Consider the following 19,003-nt stretch of genomic DNA (forward strand, 5'->3'; position numbering starts at 1 on the left):
TAGAAATGCTTCATCATTGAATTGCATCCTTAATCCGGGAAAGAGTAGGGAACGTTCATGTGTACTATTGTTTTAGAATCAATATACATCAGAACAAAACATCTATTCATTTCTTATTTAAAGCAACTTTGCATAATCCTTTTAATACCATATTTATTTCACACATATTCCATACTCAGAACAACCAGTCTATTTTTCTTTGCAAACATCTCAAATATCGTCTGCACTTAGAACAAAAAACAGACCAATTAAGATATGCGTGTTTCTTCTATAAGGAAAAAAAAATGTTCTTCAGAAAGAAGAAAGAATTGCGGGATTGAAAAAAAAGAATAGAAGGAACAGAATAGAACAAAAAAGTGCATTCTAATATAGCCGTATCTTTACCCACTGGCGCCCTCCTCCTGTGTAACGATATAGCAGAAAGAATCGATACTGTTGGAATCGTAAGAGTTTCGGGAGGAACCGTCATCAGTTGCCGCGTTTTGCCATCGCTGAACTGTCCCGTTTGTGATCGTCTGCTTTTTCGCAGACCGAAATATGCTTGCTCTCTCTCGATACACGTGTTAATTTGTGTCTTTGTGGTTCGTTTCTCACTGTGAATCTATTTTTTTCTGCTCTTTTTTTTTCGCCGTTCAATTAATTTTAGAGCCATGGTTGGCTGGAATGACTATAGCAACAGGTCTGTGGAACTGATTTTGTTTGTGATATTATCTCTAATAGCATTTGGAGAATTTTCAAAAGGTAAGAAATTAAGAAATTGATAGAAAAAACAATTAAAATTTTTCATAATATTTTTTTCATTTTGCAAATCTTGTTTTTTTTTTTAAAATTTTCAGAAAAACTTCTTTTGAAACATTTAAAGTAATTATACTATTGTTGTATGCTGCTAATTTTTCCAAAATTACAAAATTAGATGAGTTATACTTTACATTTATCATACATTTTAAGACATTTTTAAAATAATATTTTACAAATCAAGTCGCAATTTATGTCAAACAGTTTAGTAATTATTTTTTAAGTAAATTGTGATGTTCAATCTAAAATATATGATTTTGTGTTTGATATATATTAATTACAGAAGAATTAGTTTAAATATTAATAGATTAATTTGTTTTTAATTGAAATATTTACAGATATTTCCCCGAAGTATGAGCTAAGTAATATTTTCTAATTACTGAAAGTGCAAAGTGAGTCAAGTAAATTTCACGTGCTTCTGTTAGAGTTTCTGTATGTTCTAACTAAGGGTTTAAATAATTTGTTCGCCAGGAAGTCTAGAAAAACGTAGTTAGCGCTCAAAAGCTTAGTACAATTTAACATGTTTTTTCATGAACTTGAAAATATGAATACTTCCTGAAAAAAATAAAATATTTTTTTTTAAACATAATCAGACCATTGGTATTTGTCTTAAAATACTAAATGCACTGGTATATTATGTCATGCCGGCATTGTCTGCGCAATAAATTCGTACTCAGTACTTAAGTTTATTTTACATATTTTAAAATAATATTGAATTAGTAAATTGTAAAGAATATTTTTCTCTGAGTAATCTCATAAAAGCAGAAATCTGATATTCTATTTAATAGTTTCATAATTAGCTGGCTCCGAACAGCTGATCTTGGATCTTAGAAATACTGAACTTTCGAAGGTTTCTGTTCATAAACATACAATAAATCAAATTAATTTTTAATTATTTTGTTGTATTGTTTTGGAAAATTAGAATTTGTCATGTTATATGCTGTAATGTTATTTTTGTGACGAAAAAAAATATTCAATGATTAATATTTTACTGAAGAAATATTTGAAATATTTGCTGCAACAAATTCGGACAAATTATTGTTGAGGGTAATCTGAGCAAAACAGAAAATGTATTTAAATATTAGAAAATAAAATTATTTAATCCGGTCAAACTTAAATCTGTACGTCTTTTGTTTAGTATCGAGCTTCCTACATATTAAACGGTTTTAGTTTTAACCAGTTTCAATTTATTTTCTCGGTTTCACTTATGATTCATCCGTATTTAATGTAAGAAATGTTTAAATTTGAAAATATTAAAAGTAATTATTGTTTATTTCGAAATATGTTTATTTCGAAAGCTTTAATTTTAAGCTTACTGCAAAATGATTTTGAAGAAATTAGTATTATTTCATAACTAAGTTTCGTCTGCTTTGAGCTTTCATTTCTCTTCTTTTTTTAAATTTTTTTATTCTGATTGATTTTTTATTTTTTCATTTTTTCATTTCATAATCACCAAAACATTACCTTAAATAACATTTGATATATATACAATTAACTGAAACATTAATTCTTAAGCCTTGGTGCATTTCTTAAAGAAAAAGATTTGTTATCACTGTTAATGACTGTTGAATTGTAATGTTTTATAATTAAGTGGGTAAAATTTAAATTGTCTACTAATTTAATATAAATTGACATTAGTTCCTCATAGAAAATTTCATTTAATATTTAGTTTTTTTCGCTGTCGATCTATAAAAATAGAGTAGAGTGTTTGTGTATGTATTTATATGTGTATTTGTATATACGAACCTTAAGCAATTCTGAACCTGCACTCTCCACGTTTAGTGTATATAAGCTTGCAGATACGGTGGATCTTACTGACGATATATTATGGTATCCAAAAAATTATAATATATATTATATGTTCGAACTATTAGAAATTTATTACAAAATTTGTTCATTAGGGTTTAGTCTTTTATTGTTTAGAACATGATAGGTACTGAGGTAATAAGTTTTTTTTAGGTATTTTCCTTGATGAATATAGAATGGAAAACTGTGGTAAATTTTAAATATCATGAGTTGGCGTTGACTAAAGACGCCATGGCAGATGATGCTGAAAGCAGTTAATCTTTATTTTAATTAGATACTGAAGCATATTTTCCTTAATCTAATAATGTAAAGCCTCAGGAAAAGGTTAAAAATTATAAAAAATAAGAAAAAAACCTTCTTTAGTTGAGACCCGAGTTTTAGCACTAAAAAATTAACTAAAGAAAGACTGCTACTTTTGAAGATATCGTATTCTGAAGAATAAAAAATTTCATCAATTTCTCAATAATAGTCTTCCAGTCAGATTTTATGTTAGAGGGGCTCACTATGCTCTGTAGTGAACGAAAACTTATGTAGCTTATAATTTTTTATCTCCGCCAAATATGAAAACAAAGTTGAGTTTTTGTTTTCGTTGAGATGCAAGTGAAGTGTAATAAATGTTGACAGTGATTATCCAGAAAATTAGTATTGAAAAGCTCATCGAGAAAATTGCGAACTGATAAGCTCGACTTGAAACTCTTATGCCGTTTTAGAAAATACATATAGTTTTTTTTGTAAGTTTTCAATGCAATTTTTTAAAAATAAATATATGTTTAAATTTTGAAATCGTTTATTTTGGTATTTTACTTAAAATATTTCGTTAAAAATAATCAAACAATGGATTTTCAATATAAGTATAATTACAGGTTTCAAAATGTATTATTGTTTAAAACGAGGTTGGTTTTCTAACTCTCGGAACCAGTGTAACCATACCAAGCCACAGAACAACTTTTAGGAACCAATGTTGAGGGAATCTGGTTAAATTTAACTCCAGACATTCTTTATCAAAAACTTACGAATCTTTACTTTTGAATAGCTTTTGGGAACCAATGTTGAGAGAATCTGGTTAAATTTAACTCCAATCATTCTAATCAAAAACTTACGATTCTTTACTTTTGAATAAATTTTGGGGAATATTTGGAATAACTTTGGGAATAACTTTGAGGGAATCTGGTTAAATTTAACTCCAGACATTCTTTATCAAAAACTTACGTATCTTTACTTTTGAATAACTTTTGGGAATCAATGTTGAGGGAATCTGGTTAAATTTAACTCCAATCATTCTTAATGAAAAACCTGCGATCAGTTTTTAATTCGCCTGATGTTTTTTTTAGTTTGGTATTTCAATGTAGTATAAATTATGCTGAAATGCCTCTTAAAAATCTATTTATTTATTTTTTAAATTGACAGGATTAGAATCCTCTTCAAGATTTTCCCGATATCCGGTGTATCTACACTTTCTTTCTACAATTACATTTTGAAACACCTACAAATAAAAAAAAATGAATTTTTTAAATAATATTTTTGTTTAAATGAAATTAAGCTAAATAATTTCAAGTTATGATGTTTTCTTCACTTTTCAATGGATTGCCAAAGTTTTTTCCTCTTTACTCCTGCGACCCTTTTATAAATAGATTTGAAATTGTGTTTTCTTTTAAATTTTATAAAAAGTATTTTTGTGATTTTTTTTAATTTAGTTTTGTTTGAATTTAGACAAAATGTTTTTAAGATTAAAAAAAAGTAAGCTCCTTCTACATGCAGGAAAATAAATTCAGATCTTCTGCAATATCTTCGACGTAGTTTTTAATCTCAATTAAAATTTGAAAAAGAAAATAACTAAAATAAATTTACATAAATAAAAGAAATAAAAATTAAATATAAGTTCATGAAAAAAGGGAGCTATAAAGTTTTTATAGAAAAAGTCTAAAAATCTGAATTTAGATTTCATCAAATGGCAGAAACAATGATGCAAACGTTTTCCAATGCCCATTAACAAAAATGGAAAAACTTCACAAAATTTTAATTTTTTTTTGGCATTTTGTGGTGAAAAAGGGTTGTTCAATTTTGAAAACCATTTGATTTGTTCTTCCCAAAGTATCTCTCACGTACTGTAGCTTGCGTACCGTTTTAATGTAACATAGCGTACCCTCCTTTGACCTAAGAATCGTGTAATGAAATTCGAACATAAATTGTGATATGATTTTCAAAGATATGAGATATGATTATATTAAAATATATATTTTTAAAAATATTTCGGCTCAATGCCATCGATATTTTCTTCCTTTGTTTAAATGCAAGATAATTTGAAATAATTCTTTCTGTAACATAAAAGATGGAATTAAAATTTATAGATTTTTTTTTAAATTGTTGTTTTTAAGTTCTTAAACAATTGTTTAAAACTCGCTTGTTTATTTATTATTTATAGAATGTTCGCTTCCTGAAAAGCGCATACATTTTAAAAACATTAAAAATATAAAATTCTGCTAAACTTAATTGATAATTAGCATATTTAATTATTTTAGGATATTTCATTAAAGTTTCCATTTCGTTAATTAATTTTGCGCTAATGATTTTTCTTTGTTTTTTTAATCATCTCTTAATGCAAACAACAAAACATTTTAATGATTTATAAAGAATCAATTAATAGAAATACTTGTTAATTATGAAAGAAAGAAAATAGATTATCAGTATTCTTTTTAAAGAAATTTATGAAAACAATGCATAAAATTAAATTTTTAGAATGAAAATTATAAATACGCATTTCAAAAAATGTTTAGACATGCAATTCTAATTTCCAATTATTTTAATAATTGTCTGTTTTCCAATTATCTTTATTAGGCATTTTATATAAACAAAGCATTTCCTGCACTATTTATTTTTATTTATGTGAAAAAAAGTTATTTATTGGAACTCAGTCTTAGTTCTCGAATTAAAAAACTTATTTTGAGAGTGAATTTATAATTAATTTCAGACGACTAAGTTAATCTGATGATGGTATTTTATAATCTAGATAAAGTGAAGTAAAAAGGAAAAAGCTTTGAAATTTAAGGTATCGCATTTGATAATGTTACAATTTTATTTAAAAAAGGAAAGAAATCGGATAAATAAGTATTCTATAGAGATATTTTATGGAATGATATAGATTTTTGAAATTTTATTATAGATTTTTGAAATTTTTAGATGCTGGTAGAAGAAACCTGACACGGCAGGGGGCGCTGCGGATTACTAAAGAATCTACAGATTATTTTTTATCTTAGATTTAAAAGAAGGGAGCGAAACGGCTAAAAAGTTGCTTTTAAAAAAACTAAGGGAAAATAAAAAATAAAAAGATTTGTCTACCCTCTTTCAAAAAAGATTAGTGAATTTTTTTTTCCTTTTGAAATCTAACACAAAAAAATAGATTGCTGTATAAACTGCGAATATGAATTTTTCCATTAGCATACTCTGCTATTTTGCGTAAAATGTATTTTTATTTTAAACTAAAAGCTATTAGACAGATATTTTGTCATAGAGAACCGTTATTAAAAAAAATTGAAATATTTTTTTTTAATGAACTGAAATAATTTTTTTTAAAAATAATTTTCGGAAAGTTTTTTTTATATTTCAGATTAAGCTGAATTGCGATTTTTTTCCATCTTTTACAAAGTGTTATTTATTTAAATAATTTTCGCTGAGAAGACGGACCCAATTTCGGGTTTATGACTACTGAAGTTCAACTCCGCAACCTTGTAATTTTGAATCCAATTCAGAAGACAAGGGAACTCCTGGATGAAGTATTGGGTGAGATTTGCCTTCGTGAATGACTTTTTGATGTAACTTACCCGCATTTGCGTTACATTGAGAGGAAAGCAACGAATACCATCCACGATTAGCCTGACAGCAAAGGAACTCTAACCAACGATCCGTTTACCACTAAGGATATTTTTCGTGAGCACTTTGGTCGGCGCGAGCCGGGTGCGGAATTCATATCCACCAGCCATCGTTATGCTTTAAATTCTGTTCACCTCATCGGAAGGTGGATGCTCTATTCCCTAAGCCACCACGGCTTTTCAAAGTGTTATTGTATAAAATTCTTATTAATGCGATATAAAATTTTAATAATATAAACTTTGTCAGGTAAATTATTAATTTTGCATATGCGAATTTCGTTTTATTTGCATTAAGCTTAAATACTGATTTTATGTGAGTGGTTCCGTTAGATTCATAAGAAAATGCGAATTTTTGAAGAGTGTGCTTAGCAAAATTTGCTACCGGAGGTGTAGCAAAATATAAGTTTGCTGATCATTTTTAATATCATATCAGATTCAGATAACTCAATTTCTTTCTTAAGCTTAATCGAACATCTTAATGTTTAATTTCAAATTTATAAGATAAAAACGGAGTATTGAAAGGTAATGTCATTTACGACACAAAATTTAACATTTTATTTATGTTTATCATTATTTAATATTTCTGATGATAACTAAGGTTGATTTTCTTTATTGTTATTTTATTTTAGAACGTTTCGCATTCACCTCCCTTAAATATATTTTAGAACCTTTTTTTAAAAATAAGCTAAAAAATTGTACACTATAGAAATCTGTCGTTATAGAAATCTACCAAAACACTATAGTAATCTGTCGAATCACTTATGAGGAATCTCGCATAAAGGAAGAAAAAAAGTCTGATTTCGAACGAAGCTTTTAAGTCTTAAGAAAAATAACTTTCCAAATCCTTTCTCTAGCTATCAATCTGGTTTTGATCTCTTTTGTCCTATTTTATTCAGTAGTGATTTGTTAGATTCCATATTGTTTTTTTCCGTGTTTGAAAGTTAGTTTGTGAATCACAATGTACATACTTTAACTTAAAAAGCCAATAAATAAAAGATATGAAATTATAAGATAACTTGAAAATTTTTGTAGTATCCTTTGCCAAAAGGAAACCGTGGTTCAAAAGTTGATTTTTAAGTGAGAACTAAACATTATAAAAACAAAAATCTGGTTAACAGGCTTTAAGTTCCTTTTTCATCTGTTTTTATTGAAAAATAACACATTTCCAAAATCGCTGCTCATTTCATTCTTTAACAGCTCCCACTCGATTGGATACTTACGCAGAATAATGTCAAACAGGAAAGTCTGCTCAAACTCTAACCGACACCAAATCATTTCATATTGTAACGAGTGCATATTTAAAGAGAATTAAAACAAAAAAAATATTTAAAAAGTGTTAAAATTAAATAGTTAATGCAATTAAAAAAAATTAGCACAATTCATTTGCATACGTAGTTAAGTACTTAAAAATCATTGTATTTTAGGAATAAAAAGAATATATTTCCCTGAAAAACGTTGAACGAATAACCACTTACCTTAAAAGAATAATCACATACAAAAGAGTAACCACATGATCTTAAAAGAATATATTTTCCCATCCTTGACTAAAAATCACGTCAGTTAACAAAATTTTTCGGTTTTTATCGAAAATGGTCAAAGTGATTCTACTCAAGTACCAGAAATTGTATTGTTTAGTCAGGTCATTTTGACCCATGGATATCTGCTAAGTTTCAAAAAGCGTATCGTCAAACTTCAGTGGCAAAAATTTTAGAAAAAGTTACACATTTATTAATTTTTTAATAGATAACAGAAGAACACAAATAGAAGCTTTTGTGTCATGGGAATTTATTGTTAACTTTTTAAACAAGTTATAATTTATTATATTTTAGTATCTTGAAGTAGAAAAGCTTTTTTGTCATGGGAATGTATTGTTAACTTTTTAAGCAAGTTATAATTTATTATATTTTACTATCCCAAACAGCTAAAAAAACTGTTGTACATTTAAGCAATTTTAAAAATCCCTGTTCATTTTATTAATGACTGCCAACTCAATACTAATAAAATTGTATACCCAATTGTAGAATAAACTCAGAGATCATTCTGACCCGAGAGTATCTATTGAAAGTTAAAAAGTATGTTTTCAAACTGAAGTTGCGAAAATTGAAGAAAAAGTGACAATATATTTTTAAAATATGAAAAATAGCAAATTGATTTTGTTTTAAGTAGTTGATAAATGCTTACAAGTTGAAGTTCTTGTTCAATAAAAATTTATTATTGATTTTTTAAACAATTTTTAAATTTCTTCTATAAAATTATCCTTAAATAGAATTGAAAAGTTTCATAAGACATGCTTAGCTTGAAATTTTTAGAATCAGCAACTAAAGCAAAAATATAAATATTCTTACTTTATATGCATAGAAAAGGAATGCTGGAAATATATAACTTTAAACCCTAGTCTTCAAAGTATGTCACGTAAAAATCAACTTTAGGTCAGAAGAAAATTCAAATAATGGCATTTTGAAACATGTGCAATTTTTATAAGAATAGTTTGAATAAATTTCAATGCATGGATATATATACCAAATTTTAAATATTATACCCTAAACCTAAATATTACCTTTTTAAATATTATACCTTATTTATAACGAAAAATCAAAATTAAATACGATCTGATTTTGAAGTTTACTGTCACAATTTTTTAGCTATATTCCTTTAAAACTGACTTAAAAAATTCCTATTTAGACGATTCAATTTATTTTAAATTTCTAATGAAATTTTTGGTGGGTACATTGAGTAAGATCTCTGAAGTACTTTTTAGGGAGTGGTACATTAATGTAGTTTTAATTTCTGACACTGGATTGCTAGTTTCGCCATCTGAGGGTGATTTACTATAAACTGTTGCTTCAGTACTGCCACTTCAAAAAAGAAGAATAAGTCAGGAGAGACATCTGTACAGGTGTTTCATGAGATTCCAAACGCCACAGATACGTCATGAGACTTTCCAAAGACAGAGATATTTCATGAGATATTCTGAAAACATTGATATTTCATAAGATTCTCCATAGAAACTTCATGCAAATCCTGAAAAGACTAAGTACTTTATGAGATTTCCTAAGGACGTTGATTTTTCATGAGATTTCCTAAAGACTAGGTACTTCATGAGATTCTTCATAGACACAGATACTTCTTGAGATTTCCTGAGCACATACTCCAAGCGATTTCCAAAATGAAAAGGCACTTTATGAGATTTATTAAAGACTAGGTACTTTACGATATTTTCAAAAGACATATATACTCCAGGAGATTCCCCATCGATGCTTCATACGATTTCCCATAGATAATTCATGCGATTTTTGAAAATAAAGGGTACGTTATGAGATTTCCTAAAGACTAGGTACTTTATGAGCTTTTCTGAAGGCTTCATGAGACTTCCTGAAGACGTAGACATTTCTTGAGATTACCTAAAGACAAAGAAATTTCATAAGATTCCGCAAGTATTTCAGGAGATTCCCTATAGGTACTTGATGCGATTCCTCAAAAGACTTCAGTAATTTATAATATTTCCTGACGACACAGATACTTCATGAGATTCCCTAAAGATATAGCTACTTCATGAGGTTTCCTAAAGACGTAGATACTTCATGAGATTCCATACAGGCATGGATACTTCATAATATGTGAAAAATAACAATATATATTATCAACAGAATTGATTATACTTTATTTCATTGTGAGAAAAATGCTATAAATTTTACTTATAATTTAGAAAGGTTTTCTTATTTCTGAAATATTTTTTGCATGGAAGTTAACTTTAAACTATTTTGAGTATGGCATAAAAGTATTGAGTGTAATTATGATAAAATGATTGAGCACAGTTTCAATTATAAGTTTATTTTAAAACGAAAATAATTAGCAACCTTAGTGTGGCTATAAAACTGCGTACTATTTAAGTAAATAATTTGCTACAAGTAATGGGACTTAGTTCTTTTCATCTCACTTATACGCAATCAAGCGTTAATAAAAACTTTTAAGGTTGTAGTTAAATCTAAATATCAATAATTGAAAAATCTTACACCAAGTCAGATAGATACGTTTATTCCCGACATCATTGGCTATAGGTCGGGAGGGAGGATTTATTGTTGTTTTATGCTCCATAAGCTTTTTAAAAAGGACTTTGGGACAACGCCAGATTTAACATTCACTAGTTACCATTGAATACACGGGGATTCTTAGCCGGCGAGATGCGAATTCACGTTCTCACGAACACAAGCCCAACGTCCTACCAAGCAGACAATCAAAATTCATATAAAATGTACATTTAGAAATTGAGAATCTGATTGTTGAATTTAAAGTAGGATGGGTCAGCCCCATTCAGCTGGAATGTTGCCTAAGTTTGTAAAGATCTTAATTTACATTTTATAATTTTTAAGAAACTTTTTTATTGTATTTTTATTTTTGAACAGAATTATTTGAAATCTTGATAAATAATTATTTTTTAAAAAAATACTAACGTCACTGCATTAAGCAGCTAACAACGGTTGAACGTTTTCGATAAGCTTCTCAAAAGTTGAAGAAATTTGGATCGAGCTCCAAAAGCTCCATACCGTGGAGCACATCCAATATCTATCTTCATAAATAATTATTTATCCTGCATATTATGTTCATTCAGAAAAAAAAATTTAAACTGTGATTAAACAGAATGCGATTGTAAAGATTTAAAGGAACTTTACGAAAAGGCCGAGGAGAGCAAAAGATGAATTAAAATCATCGAAAAATATTTTTTTTGCCTAGTGGGACTTCAATAAAGCTGAAAATTTTCTTGGAATCACTTTAAAGCTTCGTCTTCAGAGAAACTGGTTTTAAATAATTTTAATCTTTCATTTTCTTACACTAACACCGCAGTGTGAAAACGTTTATATTTAACTTCCTATTAACTTAGATTTTTAACTTCTTCATTAAAAATTAAATTCCATACATATTTTTTTAGAAGCATGAACATTTTTTTTTTATATTTCAAAAGTTGATCTTAGTTGATTTTTTTTTTATCTTGATTTCGCTCGAATCATTTGATTGACGTGTTTTGAAAAATAAGATATATCATACAATACTAATGGTGAAAAAGCATAAAAAAATATATGAAGAAAAACAAGACAATTCTTATCGATTTTTTCTGCTGCGACATTAATTCTCCTATTACGATTGTAATTAAGGTATAAAAAGATTAATCGAATCTTAACGTTTGATTTATCCTTACTCATATTATAAATGGTTCCGAGTAAAGCTTCAATTATTTGAGCTTTAATTCTATATCTTATTTTCTTCTGAAACATATGCCAAAATAAAAATTGTTTTCTGAGGTGATATTAAGTACATCAGGCATATTTTTATAGCAAAATTCTACTTACAAAAATATGAAACAAACATTTGACTATAGGCTTTATTTGTATAGTTATAATGCAGCATTTTTTATATATGTTGGACATGTAAAGTATCTACGGTTCGATTATTTGAAGGAATTTTCAAACTTATCAGACTTATATATGTCTATGAACTGTGTGAATTGTATTGATATAGAAATATATTCATATAAATTTTTATTTGGAGTTACGGTAAATATATATTTATACTTAGTTGAAAACATTTGTTTGAATTTTTTTTTACTTAAATTAGGTGTAAAATGATTATTGGATTTTCTTATTCCGAAGCAATTGTTGAAATTTTTTTCAGAATTCCTAAATTGTGAACTTAATTAGTCAATCTATTTTAATTGTTTTAAATGTAAAACCATTTGTCATTTTGAATAATTTCTTGTATTTACATTATTATTTGTCTGTATTGATTGAAAGCAGTTTAAAGTACAAATTTAATTTGTTTCTCTTAATTGCAAGATGGTTTCGCCACTGTTTGCTCACCTTGTCATTTCCCATAAATGCTTCACATTCATTATTGTTTCCGATTGAAATGTCAATACTTTTTTCCGAAAAAATAAACATATTTTTATAAATTGTGTATAAATATTAAACAAAGAAAATTTTGACGATAAAATATATTTATCAAGGGATTAGCATTTTGTAATAAAAATTTTATAATATTATTTTAACTCCAGTTTTTATTTGACATTGTTTGTTTTTCGAACGTCTCATCTTTTAAGTAATTTATCCAATTCTAAAGATACGCATAATGATAAAACTCATCCTCCGTGACAGTATTTATGTTTATTTTCACAGAAGATGTTTAATTTCATAAATTAAGCATCTTCTCCTTAGGAAGACTGGTAAATCGAGAAAATTTCCCATTTTGCCAGCCGTGATAGGATCTTAATCTTCAATTTAACTTCCTCTGAACATAGTTTTTTTCCCAACAGTGTGGCTTTATGCAAACTAAATTTGTTCAGTTTTAAATTTTTTGTTACAATTAAAACAGTCAGATGTGCATTGGAATGTAATTATACGCTATTCATATAAATAGAATTCTTAAGCGAGGTAGAGTTTGCATGTTTAACTAATCTTTTCTAAGCTTCGAAAAGCTAGCATTTTCGACATATATGTGTCAGTTGATTATTTATTTAGGATTCCATATATTACTATCAAAATTAAATTTTTCTTTCGTTTTTAGTTAAATTAGTTGAATAAGATTACTTGTGTTGAATAATATGAGCTGATGTTTAAATCTTGATGATTCATATATCAACTTATTTATTTTTTATTTTCTTCGTCCACAAAGAAAAGCGAGCTCATATAAAATAAAAAACACGGTAGGTAAATAAATTTTCATACTTCTCTTGTCAAGTATGGTCCATAATAGGGAGAAATCGCGAAAATTCACATAAAATTGCAACAGCCTATGAATAAATTAATATTTTTAAAAAAACACCTGTTAAGCTCAATGATAAAAGTATCCGTTTCAGCATGTTCAATTCTAATTATGTAGTTGCATCTGTTTACTGAAGAGCGGCTAGCATGATATTTCCTTTAGTTTTCAATTTAATGTTCATAAATTTGGAATTAATTATCAAGCATAAATTTTTTTCCGTCCATCGTGCTTTCTGTACATACTTCTCTACACTGTCATATTTTTAATAAATTTTAATCATTACTTCTTAATAATTTTTAAGCCTTACAGGTTTCTGGACAAAACGCAATTTAACATAAAGTTGAACACTAAAAACTTGCTTTGACAGTTTGTACGCATTTTACTATAGATTCAGTTAGAGAAATTTAAGCGGTAAATGTTCTTGAGGTTATTTTATTAATACAGAGAAATGAGGAATCGCATAAAATTAATCTGAGGTTTGATTCCTTTATTTTTTACACCATTAAACGCGAGTTATGAGTTAATGAATAATTTGATTATTTTTTTAATTAATTTAAATGTTAATTTCAAAATTTTAAATAAGTGAATATATATTGAGAAAGACATAAAGTAGATGAAGTTTAAAGAATATTCCAACACTAGAACAGCCGGATTTGGAACTTACCTAAAATCTCCATTTAGAATCAATTTGACCACTAAAAGAAATTAATGTCTTTTCAAAGTAAAAAATATTTTGAATGGCGAATATCGATGAAATGCAATTTGAGAAAGTTTTCAGACATTAAAAAATAATCTTTTCCTCGTCTTTTTTTATTTTACTAACGCAATGACAATATTACAATACTATGTAATACTGTATTACAGATTATTCTTTTGCAACAGCACAAGAAATACAAAAAAAACTATTTGAATATAAATAATGCATATTAGAACACAACATGTTTTAAAATGTTAAGTTCCATTATTAGTTAGTCATTAGCGTAGGCCTATACAGTACATCCGTTTGACATGAAAATGACAAGAAAATATCGATGAAATGCTCTCTATCATTTCTCATATCTAGTATTTCTTTATTCTCTAACCTAAGGTGCTAAAATACATGTTTCTTATGTTTAAGAGACTGAATTTTATCTATTAGGGTTTACTTGATGCACAAAATATTAATTTACATCAACAACTTACTAAATACATCAAAAAACTCAAGAATAATTTCGCAATAGATATTTGGTGTAGGAAAGGATTCCTTGAAAACATTTCAAATATTGAGGGCAGCAATGTCACAAACGTTGTAAAGAAATGCAAGACACCTCCAACTTTCACCTTTTGTAGAATAATTATTTTGAATCTAGTCCGCTTAGCCTATGTCACATTTCGTACTGTTATAGTAAGTGACAGTGCTCGGCTCCTACTCTTTGCTATCGTCTGTAAACACATTCGCATGATTACCATTCAGAATTCTAGAATTTTTTTTGCATTTATATAGATTTCATTTCGCAGTGCAAAAAATAGATTTCATAACGAAGAAGTGACAATGAAATTAAGAGGAAATTTTATTTTGTTCAAACGTAGTATCCCTGTAAAGTACATTTTTTACACAAAAAATTCATCTGTAAGTTTCACTGAGGCAAAAAACAGTAATCGAGCTGCACCTAGAGCTTAGAAGTGGTTCCATAATTCGAGCACTATACTTTCCTCAGGTTGCAATTCTCTAGTCTGTTTTGAAACTTGCACAAATAATGATAGCTACTCAAAATAAAAAGAAATTTCGATTTAATGTCAGTTGAAATCAAAGTAATAAGGCTTGAACATCATAAAATGAATTTTCATTTTTATTTACATGACTTTAACTGTTCACCAGCAATACTTTCCTGTCCAGGATTATAACAAACACAGATTCTTTCAGACGCAATAACGAAATTATAACTCAATAAGAACTCAACTCAGCTACTTCGTTAATCGAATATTAAATACCATAAAATTCCATAAAAACTTTTGCAGGTATGCAGTTGTAGACATACTGTTGTAGATGTATACTGCTGTAGATGTATACCGTTGTAGATGCTTTCATAATTATTTTTATTACTACTAAACAAAATGCGGGGTATTTTTTATATAATATACTTTGAAAGATAAAAGGAAAAGTAAAAAAAAAAGAGCTTTGAAGCTTCTTCTAAAATAACATAAGAAATGACGTAAAACACTCAAAATGACCCCTAAAGACGCTTCTAGTATTAAACAATAATGATTTCTCCAGTATACTGTAAAATTGCGACATTCTGTAAGACTGTTCTTCGTCTAAATAATAAAACAGATACTGCCTAGATAAACAAAGTTTGGCAAACTTAAACCGTCGGAATGTTCTTAAGCTCTTCAGAACTGGCGTGAGGGAAAAGAAACGCATCGCCAAGCTTGTACTAACCGAATTCTTATGTACTAAACAGTACTTATGCGTACTAAAGAGTGATAAAATACCAGAAAACCGTATTAGATCACGTTTCCATTATCTTACAGAATATTTCATGTATGATACATTGGATCGCGAAAGAAGAATCGCATGATCGCATATATGTGATTACGGGTATAAAGAGGGGAAATGAATTTGGTTTTTAGTAAGGTAATATTTAATTTTCGATTTCCAAATTCTGAAATTGAAAATGAATTCTGTTAGCTGTATCTGTTTTAGAAAAAAAATACTGACAAGTTACGTCTAAATTTCTCTACCTGTAAAGGTCTGGTTTCTTAGGACAAGCGCCTTATCTGGGCGTCAGCGGGACGTCAACGTCCCGCTGACGCCAACAATATACTGGTTTGTTAGCTCAAGGCTTGGTTTCTTAGAACTAGCGCCTTATCTGGGCGTCAGCGGAAAGTTGACGTAGAGCTGACGCCAAAAAAAATACTTTTTTGTTAGCTCAGCGTGAGCAGTCGGTCCAACGCAGACATTATCTCTCATTGCGCATGCCTTAATAACGTAAACAAATATTTATTTTGAATTTGTATTGATTTTGTTATTGTCGACCAGTGTTTTAGAGAACAAATAATGACTTTGTGCAAGAAAAAAACACATTATAGTTGAGCTAAATGAAGAGTGCTATGTTTAATGAAGAACCTATGTTTAATGTCAAAATCAAAATCTTGGCTGATTTCAATGTGTTGTTGGATGTTGTCCGCCATTGCTTCTGTGGCTAACGTCACGTTGTAATCCAAGTGCAGTTGAGTTGGACGGCAATTGTAGTTCAAGATGAGCGTTCGATGACGTATACTATCAAACTCACAAATGGACCAATCAGAGGTTAACGCTGATTTCCAGCTGACGGCGTCCTGTCCTAAGAAACCAGGCCTTAAGAAAGGTAGTTCACTTATATGGAAAGGGGCAGCTTAAAATAGAAAAATTGTCATACAGGCTTGTTGTTCTGTAAACTTGTAAACGGGAATCGTTTTTTTCCCGCTTGTTAGCAGCTGTTTATCAGAAAGTTTCATGAAATCAGTTGCAGACAGTTAAAATGTTACTTAGAGATGAAGACAGATAAGATTTTACTTACCAACGTCAATGTGTTCATCGCTTTTCTAAATAAGTCCTTTATAAATGGCATTCTTTAAAATAGTAATCACTTTATCCTCCGAAATTAGTTTATGGACATAACATGTTATTAATTCTTGAAATAAAACCTTAAGAAAAAAGGACTCACATAGGACGAAGTTTTTTTTACATTTCTCCAACTAAACAAGCAACTCGACTTTTTCTCTTATTATTTTCCGCAAAGTTTCTTTGTACAACAAAAAAGAATAAATTTCAGATTCAAAGCTTTGTTCGCTTATGTAGAATAGCTTTTCACCTAGTTCAATTCAACCAGTTTGAATGTTTTTATTTATTTTGAAAGCTTATCTAAAATTCTATTATATGAACAAACGTCAATATTTAAACTACATAAATTGAATAGATATCAATGCAGTCAATGTTTTAGTAGTTCGTAGTATTTATACACGTCATGCAGAATTCTCATAGTACAAACTTGGAATGTTTTTAAGAAAACGTTTATATTAAGTAACAAAAATCGAAAAGAAAAAATCAGCTTTCGCATCTAAAGTCTGTTTTATTAAAACTCTAATTACATAGTTGCGTAATAAATGTCGATACAGCGGTTTATTTGCAGGTACGTGTTGGCTTTAATCTTTATGCTTAATATCTTTATATTTATATTGTATTCATTGTTTGATAAAACTCAATTACTTTTGTCTTTAACTCATTAAAATATCTCTTCTAAAACAACAAAATCTTTCAATTTTGTAAATTGCATAAAGCAAAAGAAATGCTGCACAACCATGTTTTTTTGACGAAATCATAACGACCTTTACCTATCAAAATGTTTGTTTTATCATTTTTTTTCTCAATTAGAAACATTTGGCTAAATGTCTTATTTATGTTTAACTTTTATGAATACATATATTGTATTATCCAGTTTTCTAGTATTATTTAAGTGAAAGATCTTAAATATCTCGAAAATATATAATTGTTTTTAAACTACATCTTCAGAGACAGTATATATTCAATATCATTCACTTTCAAAAGCGTCGTAATATATCATTTTTGTAATCATTTATTATCTTTCTTTAAAAGCTTCCTTACATAAATTATTAAAAGCAAGTGCAAAATTAATTTCTATTTTCAATTTAAAAAAAAAGAATACGTGTATAGTTTTTACGTTTTGTTAATTCTCAAGACAAAAAAATGCATTTTCGATTTTTAGATCTCACTTATAATATTATTTCGGTAAATAATACTTTGAAGTACGTTTTTTTTGTGGAAAGCAAATTATATGACATCTTTATTAAATATTGTTTGAAAAAAATACACTGGTTGCATAATAAATTGAGATTTTCTTTCTTTGTAAGTAAACTATCTATTACAAGTCAATTTTATATAATTTTTTAAAAATGTTCAAGAATTTATATACAAACTATTGAAATTGCAATTCCCATTCCATATCTTTATTAAATATTCACTCTGAACTCAACTTATATTATCGGTGGGAATAAGATTTCTTCTGTATATAACAAACAATTCTATGCGCACTTTAAATATTTATTGAAATAAATAAACCGATTAGATAATCGTCTGAAATATACTTTCTTCTTAGGGAAAATAATTATTTCTTATCTATTTTAAATACTTTTTGAAAAAAATAATTCCTCCTTTAGATTATCGTTGCCAGTGCGATTTTCTCTTAAGTAATTCAATATGTAGTTTAAATATTTATCTAAATATATACACTGATCAGATAATAGTTGGAGACATCATTTATTTGATGGAAAACGAATAATTACATTTCTGTTTGAAATCGTTTTTAAAATAGATAGACATATTTACGAAGTTTATCGCTTGAAGTACGCTTTAACGTGATAGGAAATATATTATTCCATATCTGTTTTAATTATTTAAATTTGACACAGCTTAAGTTTTCTTTTGGAGTATGATATTTTTCTTAGACAGCGAATGATTCTGTATGTATTTTACAAAGTAAATCGGTATAATGACGATATTCTTGATAGAAACATATTTTTTCTTTATCTGTTTAAATCACTTCTTGAAAAAAATGTATCCATCCAAGTTTGTAAATCTTTAAAAGAACATTTTTCTCAGCAGATATCAAATATTTCTATATATATATCATAAAAATTTATTTAAATACTTATAATTTAAAATACAACTCCGCTAATGGAAATTCTATTATACCATATATTTGTAAAGAAATTTGAAAAGGAAAATAGAAAACCGTCTACATATT

General features: G+C 27.9%; 1 protein-coding gene across 2 annotated transcripts in view; it reads left to right on the forward strand.

Moving 5' to 3' along the window:
- The first annotated feature begins 434 nt into the window (after positions 1–434).
- Positions 435–19,003, forward strand: part of LOC107449764 (nephrin) — a 236,626-nt gene continuing 218,057 nt past the window's right edge. For both annotated transcript variants that reach the window (XM_043038973.3, XM_087152286.1), the window contains exon 1: positions 435–741. In XM_043038973.3, the coding sequence (XP_042894907.2) occupies positions 651–741 (91 nt within the window). In that variant the 5' untranslated portion in view covers positions 435–650. The remainder of the gene's footprint in view (positions 742–19,003) is intronic.

This window comes from Parasteatoda tepidariorum, chromosome 9, assembly GCF_982258835.1.
Source record: "Parasteatoda tepidariorum strain Cologne lab strain chromosome 9, Ptep-v5.0, whole genome shotgun sequence".
NCBI lineage: Eukaryota > Metazoa > Arthropoda > Arachnida > Araneae > Theridiidae > Parasteatoda > Parasteatoda tepidariorum.